The following is a 22,295-nucleotide window of genomic DNA, read 5'->3' as shown; positions in this document are numbered from 1 at the left end:
TGACAGCATCCCTTAATACACAGATATATTTAGAACTTGAAAATGTTTGAGATTTCTGCTGAAGCTTGAGAAGTGACAGCATGTCACAAGGATAACTTTGTCCTATTTTCAAAGTGTGGTGATTACCAAGAACCATTTTTTACAGAGATTTTTTTTTTCTGTAGGTACTTAAAGACATCATCAATATGAAACTTAGGTTGTTTTTGAACTGCAGATCTAAGCTGTCAGAAGCACCTCTGAAGAGGTAGGTAGTTTATAGATTTTCTTACAAGTATATGATCTGGTTTGGTTTGGAAAAAGTGTTATCGGTGTATCTCCCTTTAAAAAGTAAAGAGTGGTTCGTATTTCTGGTTTCTTTTGTTGCATTAGTTACTTTGAGTGGAAGTTGAATACTACCTAAGCAGTTTGCACTTGTCTAGAGAAAAATTCTAAGGTCTCAAATATGGGATCATAGGGAAGTGATCTAATCCATCACATGCACCTCATGAGTAATCCTTAAAGAAGTTAATGGAGAGTCTTTCATGAGTCTTTCTGTAACAACTTGCAGAGGGAGATTGTTTGCCTAACTTGGTCACTTCTTTCAGCCCACAGTCTGCGCAAGGATTTTTACAGGTTAAGAGCACTTAAAAATTAATTTCATCTGAGTCAATGTAGAGTCTGCATTTGAGACATCATTATAATTAAGAATATACCGTGAAAGTATCTGTCTTAAACTGAAATGTCTTAGCTGTCCAAAGAACAGGGTTCACTAATTCAGTTACAGATGCTTATACTGAAGTGAATTCTGCAGGAGAGATTCCTTTCCCTCTAAGTGAAATGTTTAAGCAGTGCCATCACTTTGGCGGATATTTTACCTATAATCGTATTATGAGAAATTTCACAATTAAGATGTTTAGATGCACCTCTTGGATATACACCTTTCCAGCCATTCAGAATGTTAATGGGAACCATGCACTTTCACAGTAAGAAAATATCAAAAGTGAATAGGTATGTGTTTATCTTCCAGCCCATTTGAGATGCTGTATGCATTGTCTGTCAGTATTCCAAAAGAACAGGGAGCTACTCTGGCTCCAAACATCATTAATTTGGTAAATATTCATGATGTTTTAAAGTATTTTAGAAGAATTTCATTTTTGGAACTTCATGCTGCATAAATGTATTATGGTTTTTAACACTTCTTTTCAACAGCTTCTATCGTTTTGTTCTGGAACCAGAATTAACTTATGGGATCAACAAGCACCTCCCTTCTGAACCTGTGGCAAAATTCTTAGAATTGCCAGAATCACCCCTTTTGACTCTAAACATGATCACTCCTGAAAGCTGGTTGGTTGAAGCAGTAAACAGTTCCTGTGATCTTGATAACATTCATTTACAGGGTGTAAGTAATAGTTTGTAAACACTATAAAACTTGTGTTGGGCCTTTCACTTCAAGAGGGAAATAGAAATATTGTGAGAATTTTTTGCCTGTTTTCCAGAAAACAAAACAGTTAAGGGATTCTGTTAGCTTTCTATTTCTCTTTTATTTTTTAAATATTTTTGGTAGTAATAGGATTAATCTAGATAAATCTTCAAATAAACCTGAATATAGGGTCGTTTATTAATCCAGATGAAAATATATTTGACCCTTTTTTAGTTCACAGTTTTTTAATTACATTTTTAATCCCTCAGCTTCAAAGTCACTAGAACTGTTTCATTAAGATTATGCAAAATATTGAGGATGTTTGATTAACCAAAGGTGTGTATTATGGAAGGGGTATTGTGAAAATAAAGGTTGGGATTTACCTTACCAAGGCTGAGATGCTTCAGCTTCCTCAACAATGGAGAGAACATTCCTCTAGACAGCGAGTCATTCTCTTTTATCTTGGATACCTATTTTAAAGTTGAGTGAAGTTCTTCCTGGAAGGGTTTTTCTCTTTTTTTTTTTTTTTTGACAGTTAAATTTAGTTGAGGGAAATCCCGCACAACACATTTGTCATTGTAATATGTTGCTTTTCCCACATAGTTAAATGATGTCAATTATTGATGAGATGTTCCTTCCACAGATAAAAGGGACAGTTACAGCAGAATATGAACTAGAATATATACTGCTTGAAGGACATTGCTTTGATGTGACAACTGGACAACCTCCTCGAGGGTTACAGTTCACTCTGGGCACAAAGAATAATCCTGTCATGGTTGATACTATTGTGATGGCCAACCTGGTAAGTATTAAGTACAGAAATAGTTGTTACTATTTCCACTCTTCGTGAGAATTCCTTAGGAGCTTTGTGTTCTTTAAATCCATTTTGCGGTGTTGTAAGCTCACTAACACTACAGGTACCAGGAGCATCCTGGTCTCCACGCAGCCTTCTCTTCTCTAGGCTGAACAGCCCCAACTTCCTCAGCCTGTCTTCATATGGGAGGTGCTCCAGTCCCCTGATCATCCTCGTGGCCCTTCTCTGGACTTGTTCCAGCAGTTCCATGTCCTTTTTATGTTGAGGACACCAGAACTGCACACAATACTCCAGGGGAGGTCTCACAAGAGCAGAGTAAAGGGGCAGGATCACCTCCTTTGACCTGCTGGACATGCTCCTTTTGATGCAGTCCAGGATACGGTTGGCTTTTTGGTCTGCGAGCGCACACTGAAGCCGGCTCATGTTCATTTTCTCATCAACAAACACCCCCAAGTCCTTCTCTGCAGGGCTGCTCTGAATCTCTTCTCTGCCCAACCTGTAGCTGTGCCTGGGATTGCTCCGACCCAGGTGTAGGACCTTGCACTTGTCATGGTTAAACTTCATGAGGTTGGCATCAGCCCACCTCACAAGCGTGTCAAGGTCCCTCTGGATGGTATTCCTTCCCTCCAGCCTATCAACCGAACCACACAGCTTGGTGTCTTCAGCAAACTTGCTGAAGGCGCACTCAATCCCACTGTCCATGTCACCGACAAAGATCTTAAAGAAGACCGGTCCCAACACTGATCCCTGAGGGACACCACTCGTTACTGGTCTCCAGCTGGACATTGAGCCATTGACCACAAGTCTTTGGGTGCAGCCATCCAGCCAGGTCTTTATCCACCGAGTGGTCCACCTGTCAAATTGATGTCTCTCCAATTTAGAGACAAGGATGTCGTGTGGGACAGTGTCGAATGCTTTGTACAAGTCCAGGTAGATGACATCAGCTGCTCTGCCCCTGTCCATCAGTTCTGTAGCCCCATCATAGAAGGCCACCAGATTGGTCAGGCAGGATTTCCCCTTAGTGAAGCCATGCTGGCTTTCACCAAGGACCTTGTTGATTTTCATGTGCCTTAGCATGCCTTCCAGGAGAATCTGCTCCAAGATTTTGCCAGGCACAGAGGTGAGGTGTTACCCATCTACTATTCTTTGTTCTCTGTAAATACTGTATCACAAGGAATAAAATGCTTAAACTGTAAATCTCTGATTTTTACACAAGTATTGAAGACAGTCTCAACATTAGAGGTTGTTCAGCATGACGAAACTTAATGATTCTTCACATTCCAAAGCATGCTTTGTCTGGCTTTCACATAATGATAGCTGTATGCGGTGTTCCTAAATTGGGAAGGAGTTGTGTTGACCTGGAAAATTGTTCCAGACAAAAATTTGATTTAGAAATAAGCTTTTCAATTTAGGGTCAGTTTAACAACTGCTTTTTTAGCTAAGGTCAGTTTCTTTACCTGCTCATTTACTTGCTGTTGGAGATTTTATATACAACTCAGTTTCAGCTAGAACCAAATGACATTCAGACGGACATCAAAGACATTCAGATGGACATACAGTTGGTTTTATCACTGCCATAGTGCTTTTAGGGCTAGTATGAGAGTAGGTGATGAGACTAACCTTGTCTGCAGTACCAAATATGGAAGAATTGACTTTTGCATGTGTACACGGTCAATTCTGAAATACTGACAGAACAATTGCCTGTCTTTCCTTTTTTTCATAGGGGTATTTTCAGCTGAAAGCAAATCCAGGTGCTTGGACACTGAGGTTGCGTAAAGGAAGATCTGAAGAGATCTATCGGGTTTTTTCGTAAGTATTGACCCATCTTTTGGAAACATAAATGAATCTGAAAATGCAGCAGATTTTGAAAAGATCCGACAGTACTGAAGGAAAATGAGTAAAAATGAGAAAATTAGAACCAGGAGCAAATGATGATTTAAAGTTTGTAAGAGATAGCTTACTTTCTGAGAGTGTAAACAGCATCTTCATAAGCTGGAGGAAGTACCATGAATTTCCCTCTTATATTTTTTTGCACCCCTAAGGGTGCCTCTGAATGCAGTTGTTGATGGGTGGCATCTTTTTTTAACAGGAGCATTATATTAATTTCAAAGCTAATTAATTTCTTCAGTTAATTCTGAGTGTTTCTTAGTCACCTAAGTCATCAAAGAATCATGGCTGTTACAGCTTTGCCTTAGGATATACAAGCACCTTTCAATTCCATACCCTGGCTACACGTCAGCTGTGCCACATTTCTCTCTCTTGGGAGAAACACCAAGAGGGAAATGGAAAGAAGTCACATTGTACTCCAGTAACTGGCATTTAGTTGCCACCTATATAGCTTATAGATCTGTAATTTCCGTGGTCAGTTTTCCTATGAGGAACATACACTAGCCACCATACCAAGTATTCCTTCCTTGGAAGAATCATATTTTTTCTCACATTCTATGTAACAGTATAGATCTGAACCATATGTGGGCTTCCTCTTGAAGCTTTGGATATGATCTCTTCTGGAGGAACAGTATAGTTTCCATTTATTTCAGCTTCAGTTCTTCCTTCCCCTCCACCCCATTCCTGTAATTCTGTGGGCTGAAACAGGTCTATTTTTTATAAAATATTTGTTATTACGTGGAGTTCAGGAACACATGGTCCCATATGATGTTTAGTCATCAGCTGCTGTTAAAAAATGAAAAAAAAAAAATTGATTAGTTTTAATGCTGTTTTGAATACTTAGTTAATGCATCAGTTTCAGGAATCGGGAAACGTTAATGGGATATTAGGGTCATTCTATTTGTTTGTGATTTTCAATTTATTTTTTTCCAGAAACCACTAACAATCTGTTGAAAAAGCAGAAAAACATAGTCTGTATCCTAAGAAGTTCACTTAATCTCCACCAGCTGTAGCTATATCTTTTAATTTAATTTAATTTAATATAACATTCAGTTCTTAAGATATATAAAGTGATTTATGAAAGATATTATGGTTTAAAAATACAATTTAATGAGCTGTAGTTGAATTTAAAAATGTAACAAAAATGAAACAAACCACTCAACATTTTAGGATGGATCAAAGGAAACTTCAATTATCTGCCATTTTTTAAGATCCCTGATTTTCCCTAAGAAGTAATACAGATAAGCTTAACTGACCTCAGTGAAGTTATGCAAAATTAATACTTGATGAGGAATCTAAGCAAAAACATTTATTTAGTTTAATTATTACAAGCCATAGGCTTAGAGTATGATGGCTGAAGTATGATTGGGAGGCTGTACCAGAATATTTGATATTACTTTTACTGATATCGGTATTAAGAGTATCAAATTGCTATCAGAACTTCAGCAACTATTTGATAGGATGGGATTTTGCCAAGAGGTATTGCAGTGTATTCTCCATCCTGACGTACTAGTTATATCTTCTCCTGTTGAACGTTCTCATCTCCTGTGAGTGAGAGGAGCTGTTTTCTTTGTATCACAGGCCTGTACATTATAATGGGAGTTTCAGGAGAAATATAGCATTTGAAGTTACAGCATGTTCTACACCTCAGTTCCTATTTGCTTCTCTCATAGTTATATGTAATACAAATGCAAGTAACTAATTTTCACTTTATCTAAATGCAGCAGCTTTTGAAACAAGCTGCTTTTTTTTTTTCCTTCCCCTGAACACTGCTTCTAACAAGGGTCACTATTTTGAAGCAGTCACACTTGTAAATCAATTCACTATTAATAAATTACTATAAATATTACAGAAATGAAAATTGATATATTTAAGCAGCAGTCTGAGCACTATTATTGGAACTTTAATTCTGTGATGTTGGTAAGAAAAAAGGTAGTTACTGCAAGATAAAACTGCAGAAATTAGTTTATATCTAAAGATATATATATATATAAGCTCCTGCTGAATGTTTTGGTTTTTCAAAAGGCAGGTAGGTATTTATTTGTATTTATTTTAAAAGTATGTAGGTGTTTTGGAACATTTAAAAGCTGTGACATAGTTTTGTACAACAATTATATAACAATAAAGTAGTTAAGTATTTAATAGTGCTCTCAGTATGCAAGACATTGTGCTTGGATTTAAAAAAAGTTGTGCCTACTTTTAATCAGTTTACAAACTGAGTTACACTAACGGTGTTCAGTATCTTTCAGGAAAAACACAAGATTCTTTCTGGTTTTGCTAAAGGAATTTATAAATCATGACCCAGTTCTTCCAATCCTCAGGTTATATTCAAAACCTTACTCACATGATCGCTTGTTTGAAAGGTACATCTGTTTACATGAATAAAATCACAGCATGCTGAATATTGTATGCACAGGGACAGAAAAAAGATGAGAGGTCCTGTATAAAATTCATCACACTGAATTAAAATTAAAGAACAGTGATGGACTCTATTTTTTCAGAGACACCCACCAAAAAAGGGTGGCTATCCTATTCTGTGATGTAGTTGGGTGACTAGGAACTGAAGTATTCTGACAGGAAGTTACTGTAGTGTAGTAGTAGGAAGTATACGAAGAAGTGAATGGAGGAACAGATAAATTGTATCTTGAGACCAGTGTTAAGTGTCCAAGGTAACTAATGGCAACTATCACTATTTTCAGTTCATTGTTCATACTGGGATGGAAACTCGGCGCACTGAGTGCTGTGCAGAGGAAAACAATTGGCACTCAGCAAAGATAGAGCCAGCAGTGAGGGATCCACAGAAGAGATATAAGGAGCCAAAGTGATGTTACTAAATTTACAGCTAAACCAAACACACATTGTAAAGACTTTGGAAAATCATCTTCATTGGCGGAGCTGCAGAGCTGGCTACAGAATGTGTAATAGAGATTTTGAGGTAGCTGAGTGAATAACAGAAAAATTTGATTGTGTAAAACCTGAGGGCAAAACTCGGAACACTGTGCCAGCTGCTGCCAGTTCTTCTATCAACAGTTTGTGGTTGGCTCTGGTTTTACTATTTTAGAGCTTTTTAATGACAGACTTTATTTAAAATTAAGATCTGTGCCTTTTATGTTGAGTACTGTATATCCCTGTGATAGACTGTTCTCAGCGAACTGCTCATATATGCAATATTCTAAGAGTGAAAATTAGACTTCAATCAGCAGAAAAGTCAAGATAATATAGAACATTGTTTTGAGCAGGAATTGGCCATCTCTATGAAACTTAGTAATCATAGGAACATTTTGCTGATACTTATTTAATAGAATAATCAGACAACTATAGAAAATCCTGACATGTTTAGATAGGCAGTATGACACAGATTTGAAACAAGTTTTAAACAGTTATGTTTTTTAGGCAAACAAAAAAAAAAAATCAGGTAGCAGATTACATTTTTAAAACAATTTTTTGTGTGCATAGGCTTAGCAAGAGGGAACCACATAATGCTGTTAAAAGACAGAAAAGATGAAAGAAAAAATATATGGGCTATTGAGGTATAAAAGCTATAAAAATTGAGGATTACATTATCACACTGTATCATAGAGTGACAGCAACATTTTTCATACTTGTTACTCAGTAGACTGCAGTAAAGTTTTGAGGTGCTTGAATGGCTTTAAACTGGTGTTCAGTAGGGCAAATGTTCATGTGGTGTCTTGCACAGCCACAGCTTTAGGGGTAAAGTCAACAATGCCAACCAGTTGAAAGCCAGTCTTTACTATCTCAGCACTGTGATGAAGCTTTCCCTAGACTTCTTAAAGCAGATTCATTTTAAAAGCACATTTGATGCTGTCACAAAGTAGTTTCTAAGATGTTTTCCATATTTGACAGATAAAATGTAGTTTAATATTTGAATGTAATATATACCCGTATAATGCAGAATAACATTCTGCTCTAGGTTGCTGCATTTTTAAATCTCCTGTGAAATCCAAATTAAAAAGTGAGGGCTACCACTGTGACAGTGTCTAGTGATGAATAAAACTCGGGAAGTTTCTAAATTTAAGATATAAATAGGTGCAAGTAAAGAAATTTTATTTCTATAAATACCAGCAGTCCTAAACCTTATGCTCTAAAATGTGTGTTATTACCTGTGTTTAATGAGCCAGTGCATTTGCATGTATTTTTTGTCTCCTCACAGCCATGAAGGAACAGATTCTGTAGCTGACCTGATAGATGTTATCGTGGTATTAAACAACTTCAGAAGCAAAATTATCAAAGTCCAAGTATGTGTAAAGATGCCTTTTTTTGTCCGAGTTATTTCCTTATGTGAAATGCAACTAACACTTGTATGTCTTAGGCTGTTTGATTGGAAAATATACACTGAAATATATAATTTAGATTTTCTATAATTAAATAGAGAAGGGTGTGTAAAATCAGTGTAGTTAATTTGATCCAATCAGGTTATACTAATTGCATGGGAAATTCTTAAATACCTGCTAAACATAAATAGGATTTCTCTCATCTAGCTTAAGGTGTGTAAGAGTGGGGTCTAGGTACCTTAATCTTCCTCTCTGCTTAGCAGAATGAGAAGGAGAGTCCAAAGGACTGCTTATCCCAGCTCACATGTGTATTTAAACCAGAGGGTAACTACCTCCTGAGATATCCAGTTCTCTCCTGTGACTGGGGAGGAATTTTATGTGAAGTCCAGACACCAGAGAAGTTAAAATTAGGTACATTGAATTCTTCCCTAAGCTACCAAATTTGTGTAAATGAAATTGTTACTTTCGTTCTTAAAGATGTATCAAAAAAGGGATAATGAAACACGAGTTATATTAAGGAGAAAGAACTCATAGCATTATGTTTTCTACTATTTTGTAAATAACATTTTGTGTAGGTGTCCTTGATATATCCAAATTTTAGACATCAAGAAGGAGTGAGGATAAAGTTAAGTACAAAAGGCATTTTGTAAAACCACATATAGGAGTCGCTTCCCCAGTCCTGTAACCGAAAGTCCAAAACCTGAAGAAAAAGGGTAACTCTGGAACCTGATGAACCTGCCTTTGAAACACAGAGAAAAACGGTGCCATGTGGGCCTAACAGGAGAATTATACTATGTGAAAAATGGTACATACTAAGCTTACAACTGGAATATGTAAGCTCTGCCATCCAGTTGAACTGTAGAGTGACTTCACTGATACCTAGGATGTGGCTCCACAAGCATTAGCTAAGAAGATGGATGATTTAATATGAACAGAAGCATTAGCTTGAAAGTATAAACGTGAAATAAAGTGGTTTGAATTTAATATGTTCAAACATGTAGTGGTTTAGAAGCTATTTGAGTTTCAAAACCAATTAGGTGTCTTTTAATCATGGAAATTAAGGTCAGCAAACAAAATTAACTTGGACCCTTTATTAAGTGTCTGGGTAAGACAGCAGAAATTGCTGAAGTTGGATGGGAGAGTTTATATTTCAGTAACAGATGTGTTGCTTTCTCCTTATGAGAATCGGTTTCCCTCCAGGTAAGGTCTGTGCATGGTGCAATGCCCTCCTACGCTTCTTGTGCCAGGTGGTAGCTGGATCAGCAGCTCATGAGGGAAGAAAATGAGATACAATTCCCTACGCTTTTCATTACTGTTTGCATAAAGTAGTACAGAAAGCTTGAACATGCTGTTTGGTTTTATTAATCACTACCTAATTTTTCATAATTGATTACTTTTCTTATTACAGTAAGTTCTGTACCAAGTTTGAAAGTATGAAATTACATTTTTACTGTTGGTTTAATGCAGTTCAGTAAATATTTTACTGAAATAGAAATTGGTAAGATGTTGGTCAAGCTTTAGCTAGTAAGTACACCATAGTTAGGTATCACAACTGAAGTAGTGATTGTTATCAACTAACTTCCCAAATTCCACAAATACATTTATTTAAATGACTAGGTACAGAAAAGGCCTGATAAAATTAATGAAGATCTCCTTACTGATGGAACGACAGGAAAAAAAAGAAATCAAGAATCAGTTCTAAGGTAATGCATAATTTTCGTATACTTTAACTGTGCCAGGACATGTTTATTAGTACTCATAGCAAGTGTTTCTTACTTGATAATGATACACATATGTAAAAAGACTCTCCAAGGGATTTATAATACAAATGAAAGAGAAAGACAAACTATAATGTCTTGTGCATCTTATTATTTATTACCTTTTTAATCCCTCCTTTGCATTTCTAGTTCCTGCTTGTTGTCTCCATTGGCATTTTTATTTTGTTGTGGCAGGGAATCAATGTCGATGTGAAAATCTCAGCCAGTAATGTGGTACTCAGATGTATTAAACTGAACATCAAAAAGATGCTGCTTGTCTGCTGCTAGGTAGAATTTATGAAAGCTCAAGAAGTGTTTTGATATTTGTCCATAAAATACCTTTTACTTTAAACTTTGAGTTCTATAAATAATTGTAATAAACATCTCAAGCTTTACATTTGGAGCTAATAACTTGGAGTATTTTGAATTTCCCATATAGCATCGTAACGTTTTGTTTTCAGTTGCTCATAAGTATGTTGTCTGTAGATGATGTGTGGTTCAGGCTGATTTTGTGTTTAATTTGAATTTGTTGTTTATTAAGTAAAGATAAATATTCCTACAAATTTTTTATATGATTTTTGAGAATAAGGGCACAAAAGGATGCTTCATCTTTGCTTAGAAAAAAAATTAGTGATTTTTTTTTAATAGACTAGTGCATCTGTGCTGTGGATCAGAACACGGGGTGTTGTATCAGTTTCCAAGCCATGTTAATTGTCCTTTTGAGAGCATTTCAGTCAGATAACCTTTGACCAATCTATTTTAGAAACAGTGGCCTGGGTGTTCTCAGAGCATTCTTTCTTTGTAATACTTAAGAGATTTTCCTCACAAGAAACTTCTGAAAAAGATTAAGTTCTCAAGTATGACAGCTGGGGTGCTGACAAAAGTACTTATTGAATTCCCAGTGACTTGATTTCTTCATGTCAAAGAATGAGCTTGAGACTTTAATCTGAAATGCTAGTAACACAATAAATTCATCCCCTCTTTCAAGGTGACAATAATTGTTCTTCTGGATCTTCAAGGCTATTTTGGTGAGGATCTAATTTGCAATACATTGTTTCCATAATAGATTCCATATACTTTATACAAAACACTCATGTTTGCTCTCAGCCTGATTTCCAGCACAGGTTGTTTCTGCAGTATGCTGCCAAGCACTAAACTGTCATAGCTGTATAATTGCAAAGAGAAAGAACCAAAGGGAATGCCTTCTGAAAAAGAAACAGTTCAGGGCTAATGACTTGAATATAAACAACTTAATCCAAGTAATCACAGATCTCTTTGCCCTAAAACAAAGAAGAAATTGCAGTAGCTTTATCCATAAGTACCTTTAAGGATTCAAGATTTACCATTGCAGTAAAGTCTGATTCCTCCATTGTTCAGGAGAACATCTTTGGGCTATAATTCAGCTAGTAAGAAGGGGATAATGTCAGTATGAGGGATTTAGGGAGAATGTCTTTTTCATCATTATTTTCTCCATACCCTAAAGACTTTCTGGTCCCAAATGACTGCTGCAAGACTCAAAAAAGGTTTTCTTCCATTTTCAGTGGCCTTGGCAATGGTTGTCAGTCACAAAGACAGTTAAAAAAGATAAAGAAAAGGCACAGCAGTTCTACTTTATCCAGTAAACAGTGATCCCAGTATAATCCTCAGCCAGTCCCTAGATCCAGGGCACGGCTCAAAAAAAGACTACTGGAGTGAATCTCCAACAATATCAAGCCATAGTGTAACCAATTTGGCTAAGGCAGCCTTTGCAATTCCAAGATCTGAGGGAAACTGCAGCCACCTTTCCCTAGCTGTGTGTGCTGGAAGGCACCCATGATTAAAAAAAATCCAGGAGACTTTGGTATTCAAAGCAAGCAAAGAATGCTGTACAGCAGAAACAGAAAACCTCTGGACGACATACCTCAAAGATACTGGGTCGCTTATAGGGAGAGCAACTGGTTGAATTTAAGGGAGAATGCAGAAAGTATTATGAAAAATACTCAGGAAGTCCCATCACCACAGACCAGTAAATGTTACAACAGTATTCTGGGAAAGGTACTGGCTGAGGTACCTATGGGGCTATGAAGACATCCCTCACCTGCCCATGGCAGGGAGGTTGGAACTAGATGATCTTAAGGTCGTTTCCAACCCTAACCACTCTATGATTCTACCTCAAGAATATGCATTGGTGGTTCTGATTTAGAGTGCGCATGAATGAAGCTTGAAGAGTAACAGTTGCCAATGCTACAAATAATCAGTTCTCAACATACTCTGGCTGTGTGTATTTCTGACTTTTTGCTTTGATAAAACATGGAGTTCTTGCCAAGTTAGGATTCTGTTTGATTGAAAATATCAAAGACTGTAGTTGTGCTATTGTTTGTCCTTAGTGAGTGGGTATGCAGTGTTGCTTCCAAAAGATTTTGTTAAGTGGTATGAGTGTTTCTTTTGTGTATTCTTTTACTTTTGATTCTTTATGAAGTTACTGGTAATGCAGTAGTATTTTCTTTCTGCTGAATGTTTACTTTTAATAATAATTTGTTTCGTTTTTTTCTCAGCTTTTCAGAAGAAACTCCAACAGAAGAGAAGGAAAAGCAAAGTGATATTCTTAACATCTTTTCTGTTGCTTCAGGCCATTTATATGAACGTTTTTTAAGGTAAGGAAAGATAAAAATGAAACAAGAATTTCATAGCAATACAGTATACATTCATTCTAAAACTAAGCAGCTTAAACTGACTTTTAACAAGGTGTAACGAATAAATAAATTGTCAAATCACAGTAAAGTTGTATACACTGAGGACTAAATTAATCTTTCTTGTAGAACAAAATGATGCAACATATAGATGTTCAAAAATACCATTATCCTTTGAAGAAAGAAAAATGTACCCCATGCCTTCCACGAGTACATGTGTGGAGTTTGAACGTTCATAACAGATGAAGCTCAGCCTCTCTTTACAAAGACATAACAGAAATTACTTCATTAGACCTGTATCTATTTATGTTTAGTCCAAACTACAGAGACTACCATATGGCCTTACTTAGCTCAGTGTTCATTCAGTAAGCAATGGTTGCTTTTAAGGAATTTTTAAAGTATTGCCTAATCTGTTTACAGCAGTTTCTGTTACTTTCCTGATTTGAGTACTTTCTGCAGGTGTCAGATTTTGTGATTTTATTGCTTTAGTGATCTGATGCAGTTTGAGCACCTGCATTTCTTTCCCTCAACCTACAGCAACCTTCATAAAAGGAAAGACTTATTTATTTTAAAGGAGTAAAAAATAAGGCTTAAACATCCTGTGTGCCTCTTTGCCTTATTTAAAGTTTATTATTCCTTGATCTTAAGATAGACTTAACCTCTTGTAAGGTTGTAAGGCATCTCCATATCTGTCTGGTAAACCCAGCCAAATGCTACAATAGTGGGAAAAAAATTGAACCCAAAATAGTGATTCTTACAGTTATCAAGGTCTTTCTGAAGAGGATCTTAACTTGAACTATGGTTTCTCTTTGCTGTTGTTTTTCTTATCAGCAACCTATTAAACTCAACCAAAATATCTCCCAAATAAGTCATCTCAGCAGCAAAGTTAATACAATGCAATTATTCTGACTTTGTCAGGCACCTCTCAGAGTAAAACTTATTGACAGATCCACTTTTGAAATTGTACCTTCTAATATTGATGAACCAATCTGGATTGAGTAAGTCCATCTCAAAGCAATCTTGAACACATGCTCTTCAAAGCTTTTAAAAAGAAAGACATTTCTGCTTAAACTGAGTTAAAGAAAATCAAAGTTAGAAAGCTTTAGCACTTAAGAGCAGTTGAAATTTAATGACCTGTGTGTATTTGTTTGCTTATTATAGACTTGTATTTCCACAGAATTATGATGCTTTCTGTCCTACGTCATACAAAAACACCAGTTAAATTTTGGTTTCTGAAAAACTATCTCTCCCCAACATTTAAGGTAGGAGAAATGTTTTTCTTTTATTATTTCTTTCTTACAAATTTTAAGTAGTTTTTAAAGAAAATTGCAATTGAGTAATGATGCAATTGAAAATGAATTTTCACAGTTGGAAATGATCTCTGAATGCATTCAGTACCAACAGTTTTAGAAGTCTCGTGTATAAGATTCTTATCTGGAACCCAAAGCTCAGTGAAATATTATCATAATTTATTCTTCTTGATAGTCTCCAAGAGCTTGAGAGAAATGTTTTTTGTATTTGTGTGGCTGAGGATACTGCCAGAATTAAAGAAACATCTTAAAATAAGAGGCTCTGTACTCAGTCAGGCCAATGCAGCTGCCACGATGTTGTTGCAACACTCCCTTGTTTTCCTTTTGAGTCCTTGTGTGTCACATCCATGTGCAACTAATACTGTTTGGTTCTTCTTCTAGGATGTAATTCCTCACATGGCTAAAAAGTATGGTTTCAAGTATGAGTTAGTACAGTATAAGTGGCCCCGCTGGCTCTATCAACAGACAGAAAAACAAAGAATTATCTGGGGCTACAAAATTCTTTTTTTGGATGTTCTTTTCCCTTTGGCTGTGGATAAAATAATATTTGTCGATGCTGACCAGGTAAGAAAAGAATAATATTGTATAAATGTATGAGGAATTCATTTTGGCTTAAATTGATCCAGTTTCATTCTCTGTGACCATTTTATTCAGATGCTTGGCTCGTAAGACTATTGCAGTTGCAAGAGCAAACCCCATGGTGTTACAGAATGTGAAATGCAATAATTTAACTTGTCTTTGGTCATGTAGAAATGAATACACTCACTGCACTGAGTTCCCATAAATTGCCTGTGGAGAGATGTGTGTGATCTTAAAGATGCATCTCGCCTAAAGCCTATTTGAGTGATATAGTCTTTGGGCTGATTGTGAGAGGACTTTGGACTGAGGAAGGAGTCTGAGGCGGTTTCTTTAGACCATTTGAACAACTTCCAGACAGCTGAAATTTCCCAAGATTACTCCTGTCTCTTTTTCTTAAATTTGTATGCATTCTACCACTCAGAAATGAATACTGTACAATGAAAAATCACAGGATCATAGAGTGGTTTGGGCTGGAAGGGATCTTAAAGATGACTTAGTTCCAAACACCCTGCCATCTGCAGAGGCATCTTCCACCAGATCAGGTTGCTCAAAGCCCTGTCCAGCCTGGCCTTGAGCACTGCCAGCGATTGGGAAGACACAGCTTCTCTGGATAACCTGTGCCTGTGCCTCATCACCCTAACAGGGAAGAATTTCTTCCTAATATATAGTCTAAATCTCCTCTCCTTCAGTTTAAAGCCATTCCCCTTGTTCTGTCACTGCATGTACTGAAGGTAACATGCTCTCTCAGATGAGACCTTGAGGAGTCTATCCAACGGTTATTAAAACCTCAGAAAAATATTGAATGTTTTGGTCCTTTTCCAAAGCTTGAGAATAAATCAAATGTAGATACCACAATGCACACTGCAACTTCCTGCATTTTCATCTGGATAGAGTAGCAGAACTAGGTTTTCTGTCCTAACTACTGTAAGAATTTCTCTGTACTCTGAAACAGCTAAAACCTTTTTTTACCACTGACAGATTAGTGGGATTTGATGGAAGAATGCTTGATTAGTAAATAAAGGACATTCATAAAGTATCTTCATAAGCTATTTTTAAAAGTATTTTATTACTAGATACAAAGATTTTTCAAATGATGCAATAATATTGGAGTGCCCAAGTGATGTAACAGATAGGAAGGATTTTCTGAAGGAAGATGCTCAGCAGATTTTGAAAGTGACACTCCTGCATGATGGAATTCAATATTGGGCAACCAGAAACACTGATCTACAAATTTAAAATCTTAGCTCCTTTTATTTCATTTACTTGTTAAATGTGTTACATAGATGACCACAGAATAAACACTTTATTTTTCATTGAATAATAATTTGGTAAATATCATTCAGTGCCACACTCTATATACTCCACTATTGGAGTGTTTCAGGGCTTTTTTAAATGATAGTTAAGCTTCAGGAAGATTGCTGCAATAACTGCCCTCATATGCACGCTTTAAATACAATATTAAATTATTAAAATATTATTAAATTATTAAAATACATACTGTTATTTAGATTGTGAGAAGTGACCTAAAAGAGCTCAGAGATCTAAATCTAAATGGAGCTCCCTATGGATACACACCTTTCTGTGACAGCCGTAAGGAAATGGATGGATACCGTTTCTGGAAGTCGGGATACTGGGCATCACATCTTGGGAAAAGGAAATACCATATTAGGTAGGATAATGCCTTATGTATTTTTTGTGCAGTTTGTGAATTTGATTAAAATCTGTCTCTTTATATTGATTTGAATGATATAGGGCAGTTGCTTTTGAATGCTGATGCATTCGCAGTAAGAAGTGAATAACAGATGAATTTTGATGACATTGATTTCCCTTTTTTTATTGTGGCTTCAGCCACTTAATTAAAACATATATTCCTTTAGGATGGGAAGAGGTTTTGGTTTCTTGTTGCTTTTATTAATGTTATAAAAAGAAAAGGTGAAACTCCACAAATCTTAATTCTTTTTTTTTTATTATTCTTTGTAGTGCCTTATATGTTGTGGATCTTAAGAAGTTCAGAAAGATTGCAGCTGGAGATAGGCTTCGGGGCCAGTACCAAGCTCTTAGTCAAGATCCAAACAGTCTGTCAAATCTAGATCAGGTAAATATGACTCCGAACAATTTGGGGCTTGTTTTCTTTATCTTCCTCAATATGCATGGATTTATGATATAACTCAATGTATATGTTTTGTAACTCCGGAACTATTTACCTTTTATTTCTATTTTAACACATTTTCAAGTGTGCATATGAGCACAGTTCAGAAAACTGAACACTAAATGATGATTACTTTAAATAATTGCTTAATATGAAAAAAATGAGGAAAAACAGCATAGAGGACTGCTGCCTTTAATCTGTAGTTGTTCTATGTGCATTTGTGTTTTTCTAGTGATAATCCTATATTCTGATAATGGTTGTTACATTCTTCTTTAGCAAAAGCCTTTTCCTCATTCTGTTTTTCTATCCATTAATAAATTAGCTAACTACTAATGCACTCTCGTGATTGCTGTACATGGTCACCCTGGGGTGAATATAGGCTTCATTTATAAAATTAATTTTTAAAGGTAAGTGGGGTAGTTCAGGGTGCAAGTCACAAGCAAGAAGTAGATCCCAGATGTACAGAACATGCTTAAATTTATTGTTTTCCCCTGTAGTTGAGGTTCTTTAACTCGGTAGAAGATTGATAACACAGGTCGTCCAGTTTCTGCCTGAGTAAATAATGCGATGCATTTATGTCTGTCTTTGGGTGAACTTCAGAAGGCTTCGTAAGTGAGATTGTCCCTGCTTTTGTCATTTTCTTTGTGGAATTACTAAAAGGTTTTTATCTGCCTATAGCAGAAAAGGGATCCCACAGTAGCAAAACCCAAGTCTCTCAGTGCCTGCATTCCACCTACTTACTCTGCAAGCAAGTTTCACTCTCTTACATGAGTACATTATTTGCATTTATTCCAGAAATACAACTAAAAATTGATGATAGCAGATAATGGACAAAGAAAAGTGGAAATACATCTGTGCTACAAACTGGAACTATCCTGGACACAGGGAGTTGGAGTAGCCTTAAGCTGTAACTGTTAAGAGCAAAGGACTGATAGCAACAGTCAGATTTTACCTCTCTTTTCTGGAAAATAGAAGGAATTATTGGCCCTGTATTGCACATTTGAGAGTCCTGATGTGCTATAGCTGTGTGTTTTTCAAACATAGTCTCACCCTTTTTTTTGCACAAGGTGTCTCTCAGAAGAACCTTTAAGATTCAGAGGCTTGTTACAGGGCTTCGACAGTAATGCTGCTTTTCAGAAAGAGTAATTAGTTTTATCTAATATTCTCAAAACATTACTTATGTATATCTTTCAATCTTAGGATTCTTGCATTTTGAATTACAGTGTTAATACATGATAGCACATATCCCTTAAAAGTCTGTTGCATCAAATCGAAAGCCACTTCAGGGTAAGCTAGCATTCCCTCAGCAAGCCAGGTCTGAGCGCAGACATTAAGGCAGCTAAATCCTGGCAGAATGGAATTGGAAATACTTTGGAAAGGGAAGTACGTCAAAGTAATATTTTCATAGTATTCTGCTTTCTCATTTATTGATACAGAATCACATTCTGCCTTCATTGCTGCTACTCTACCCCAAACAACAGCAGCATTCCCAGAAATACAAGCCACAGTGCAATATATTTTACAAGAGTCCTGAACAGCTTATATCTGCTGAGAGGACACAGCATGATCATTTGTTTTCCTCTTTATTTTAAACATCTGACTGGAGTGCTTACTCCCCTTCTCAGTGAAGAAGCAATCTTGGCTCTTTGCTACCTGCCAGCACAGCTACTTCCATGGATGGTAGTTAAGGTTATGCTACTATAAACCACAAAATAGAAGCAGATAGAAGGAAAAAAAGTCACTTAAAATGCTAAGGGGTGTAAGTAAAATCCTCCTAGGGAGAAAAGTTACACATGATAAGAACTAGACTACTGGTACAGCGTATTGTGTTGTACTCTTGAAGGAGAAGCATGTGTCTATGTAGAGATGCCAAGAAAAATACTTACACTGATAGCAATTCACTTAAAAGAGAATTAACCATCTGTTCTTTACCTAAAGAATAAAAACCAGCAGGATATAATGTAAGACTAATTCTTTTATTAAGAGGCATTTTTTTCTATTTTTAAATTGAGCTTTTTTTTTTTTTTCCCTAATAAGGATGCTGCTGTGGAGGAGCTCCCCTTTAACATTGTGTAGGTTATCTGGGTGAATGTGAAAACAGCCTGTAAAGCAAACTGAAAAACAAGTTTTAAATGTGAAAGTGAGACAAAAAGATTTCAGTAGTTTACATATCTTGAATGAACAAAAATATGGGCACTGACAGTGAAAATAGTCCGGTTTTACCCTTATTCTTTATTTTTCTGATTCATTAATATTTCCTCTTGGATCTTGTAGATGTATTTTACTGGTTTTGAGGTTAAATCACTTTCTTTTGCAAGGATAGGCAACTTTTTGGTTAGAACTTGGTTTTCTTCTATTTATTTTACACCCTGGAACCAGCAGTTGTCTTTCTGCTTTCTACTCCTATAACAATTTGTAAATTCACAGCCCCGAGAGCTACTGTAGTAATGCAGGAATTATGTTTTCCTTTAGAAAGTCAGAGAGGCACAACAGAAAAGCAGTCTCCTTTCTCTTGAAATTGAGATAGTGATAAACCATTTCTTTTATATTCAAAAAAAATCATAATTTGAAGGTTTTTAAAAAAGTAAAGCATATAAATTAGTGTTTAATGCCTTGTGTACTCAGTATCCTTGTATTTGGTGTAATTTTCCTGTGGTAATGTATATATTTGAATTCAATTATATGCCTTTTGTAATGCATCTGTATGTGCTATTTTCTTCTGTCACATTTAGCAGCAAGAATGGGCAAAATAAGATGTGACTAATACTTGAGTTCTGGCACTTATTTTTATATATAATGTAGGGGTTGCACATGGGAAGGAGCTTACGAATGGATCTACCAGTTACATCTGCTATTTTTAACTGTGGCCAGAGGACATGCAGTGTGTGGCTGCCTGAGGTTCTTCTCATAGTTAAATGCTGTTCCTTCCATTCTGCAAGATGTAGTTCAGAGTGTTCATGATCAGAGGACTTGAATACATAATAAAGGTTAAAAAAAAACAATATAAATTAAGTAAAGTAAGGAAGATGAGAGCCAGAATAGCAGCGTAATTGCTTTTCCTTTTCACATTCATGTTTCAGGAATCCATTTTCCTAGAAGTCTAAATTTAGAGCAGTGGTGCAGTCCTCGATTTAATGCTTTTGAGGTTTGTTTTTTTTTCCAAATGTGAGGAATGGAAAGATGGTCGAGTTCTGCTTTAATCATTTCACACAGTCTAATTCTGCTTAGAGGTATTTATAGTGGGACATGCAATATCTGAACCACAGGTATCAGACAGTGGTATTGCTTATGTCAGTTTAAGGAAGGACAGATCTTAAGTACAAGAAGAAATTGCTGGAGAAATCAGAGGTGAAATTGCTGGAGAAATCAGAGGTGGAATTGGCCATCAAAATAAGCATGACTGAGTTTTAAATCTGCTTGAAAATCTACTTGAAGAAGAACTGGGGGAGCACTTAAAGGAAACATAAGAAGAAGGAAACAGACCAATTAGCTGAATAATAGGCAGAGGTATTCTACTTCTATGTACTTGCTGAATAACCAGTTACATTACATTCAGTGCTAATTTATGATCTTACAAAATTTGTGCAGGATCTTCCCAATAATATGATTCATCAAGTAGCTATTAAGTCTCTCCCTCAGGAATGGCTTTGGTGTGAAACCTGGTGTGATGATGAATCCAAGAAGAAGGCTAAAACAATAGACTTGGTGAGTTGATTTCAAGTTATATTGGTTTTATCCATTAAAAACCTTTTGCTGTAATTTCTGTGGCTTTTCAGATATACAAGTATGTCATGTCATGTCATGGAGGCAGTCTTGCTGGAAGGCACTTTAACATGGTATCTGTTCCCTACAATACAGCAACTTTTCTCCTTTTCTCTGAGACCTTCTCTGCTTGCTCTGTACTAAATTTACTTCTCTTAAAGCTGAAAACTGTGCCCCAGAATGAAATATTGCTGTCTGTAACTGGACAGGATTGGGGTTTTCACACTCGTACACGTATCTTCCTTATCTTTTTAACATAGTCAGCTGGATTAGTGGAACTCTGAAGTCCTGTTAACTGTCTGGGCATTGTGTGACCCTGTTAAACTCTCTACGAAGTTCCTCCAGAGCCAACTGTGTAGAGGACGAACTTAATAGTATCATGGTTTCCTCTGTCCGTTTCACCACTATAAACAGGAGATAAAGAGAGCTTTTTAAGTGTAATGCTGAGGAGACTATCCATATTTAGAAAGAAGAAAGTGTCTTTATTTGGGAATTGAAATTGAGAGAGAAACTATGTAGGGGAATTGGGGCTGCCCCATCTCTGGCAGTGTTCAAGGCCATCTGGTCTAGTGGAAGGTGCCCCTGCCCATGGCAGGGGCATTGGAACTGCATGAGTTTTAAGGTCTCTTCCCAACCATTCTATGATAATTGCCTCCATCCTGATTTTCCCCATTCTCATTTTTTGGCAACACCAGCACAGTGTGATACTTCAGACACAAAATTCTGAAGAAAAACACACGGCTGGAATCTGGTGTAGATGTTCAGTATGTAAATTGTTTTGTTTTCTCTGTGTCTTTACAGTTGTTAAAATAAGCTTTTCTGTACACTAAAGACCAGAACTAAAGTTACTGAACTTTCTTTCAATCCCTATTATGTATCACTTTTTATTATGATTTCCATTTATGTTATTTTATGGAAGCAGTCAATACATTTTTGTAGACAACAACAGAGGAATCCTCACAAACATAATAAAAGCCCCGTATCAGATTCGGTTTCAATATGCTAATGTATAACTTGTTTCTCCCTGTGTAGCTTTGTCTGAATCTTAGTAGTCTTGTGCTAGCCCTGTTTCTGCTATCCAGGTAGGCAGGAGCACATGGGAAAATTAAAGTATTTACAGTAAAATGTTTCGAGTTATTGAAACAGGGTTTAGTTACAGTTTCATTTGTGTGGTGTTTGTTTTTTAACTGACCTCACTTGCTGCCCTTCAGTGAAACTGTAAATGCTAATGAAAGTATTTAATCAGTTCCTTGGAAAAGAGGTATTTCCACATTTGCTCTGTTTACATCTGGTATGTTTTAAACTTCCAGTGCAACAACCCCCAAACCAAAGAACCAAAATTAAAGGCTGCTGCCCGCATAGTTCCCGAATGGGTTGACTACGACTCTGAGATACGAACATTAATAGAGCAAATTGAGAAAGAGAAGAAAAATCATTTCTTTCAAAAAGGTAACTTGCATGCCTATTCATCTGCTACCTTTTAACAACTATTAATACAGTTGAAATTAAGATCAGGGTCTGTAGGCACAAATATTGTATTTGTGTCATTTTCCTTGCTCTTACAGAAACTGAGTGGGGTTTAAGAGGCACACGACGCTCCTCTACATTAGTTTCACTAAGAGGATAAAATCTATTCTTTCATGCCATAATCTAAGATAATTTTCTTTCTCTTTGGTT

The 22,295-nt window shown here is 36.3% G+C and overlaps 1 protein-coding gene across 6 annotated transcripts in view; it reads left to right on the top strand.

Annotated features, from left to right (window-relative positions):
- Nucleotides 1-22,295, top strand: part of UGGT2 (UDP-glucose glycoprotein glucosyltransferase 2) — an 86,351-nt gene that overhangs the window by 63,200 nt on the left and 856 nt on the right. For 4 of the 6 annotated variants that reach the window (XM_062624600.1, XM_062624604.1, XM_062624602.1 and 1 more), the window contains 13 exons: nt 165-244; nt 1,189-1,378; nt 2,043-2,201; nt 3,937-4,022; nt 8,272-8,356; nt 10,010-10,095; nt 12,684-12,782; nt 13,996-14,080; nt 14,510-14,692; nt 16,216-16,376; nt 16,688-16,802; nt 20,445-20,561; nt 21,929-22,067. In XM_062624600.1, coding sequence (XP_062480584.1) covers nt 165-244; nt 1,189-1,378; nt 2,043-2,201; nt 3,937-4,022; nt 8,272-8,356; nt 10,010-10,095; nt 12,684-12,782; nt 13,996-14,080; nt 14,510-14,692; nt 16,216-16,376; nt 16,688-16,802; nt 20,445-20,561; nt 21,929-22,067 — 1,585 coding nt within the window. Of the gene's footprint in view, nt 1-164; nt 245-1,188; nt 1,379-2,042; nt 2,202-3,936; nt 4,023-8,271; nt 8,357-10,009; nt 10,096-12,683; nt 12,783-13,979; nt 14,081-14,509; nt 14,693-16,215; nt 16,377-16,687; nt 16,803-17,651; nt 18,820-20,444; nt 20,562-21,928; nt 22,068-22,295 lie in introns of those variants that run through there. The other 2 variants (XM_062624601.1, XM_062624605.1) reach the window with 2 other exon arrangements.

Source organism: Pezoporus occidentalis, unplaced genomic scaffold (assembly GCF_034315485.1).
Source record: "Pezoporus occidentalis ecotype Australia unplaced genomic scaffold, CSIRO_AGI_Poc_V1 ctg27, whole genome shotgun sequence".
Classification (NCBI taxonomy): Eukaryota; Metazoa; Chordata; class Aves; order Psittaciformes; family Psittacidae; genus Pezoporus; species Pezoporus occidentalis.
This window is presented reverse-complemented; position numbering and strand designations above follow the sequence as displayed.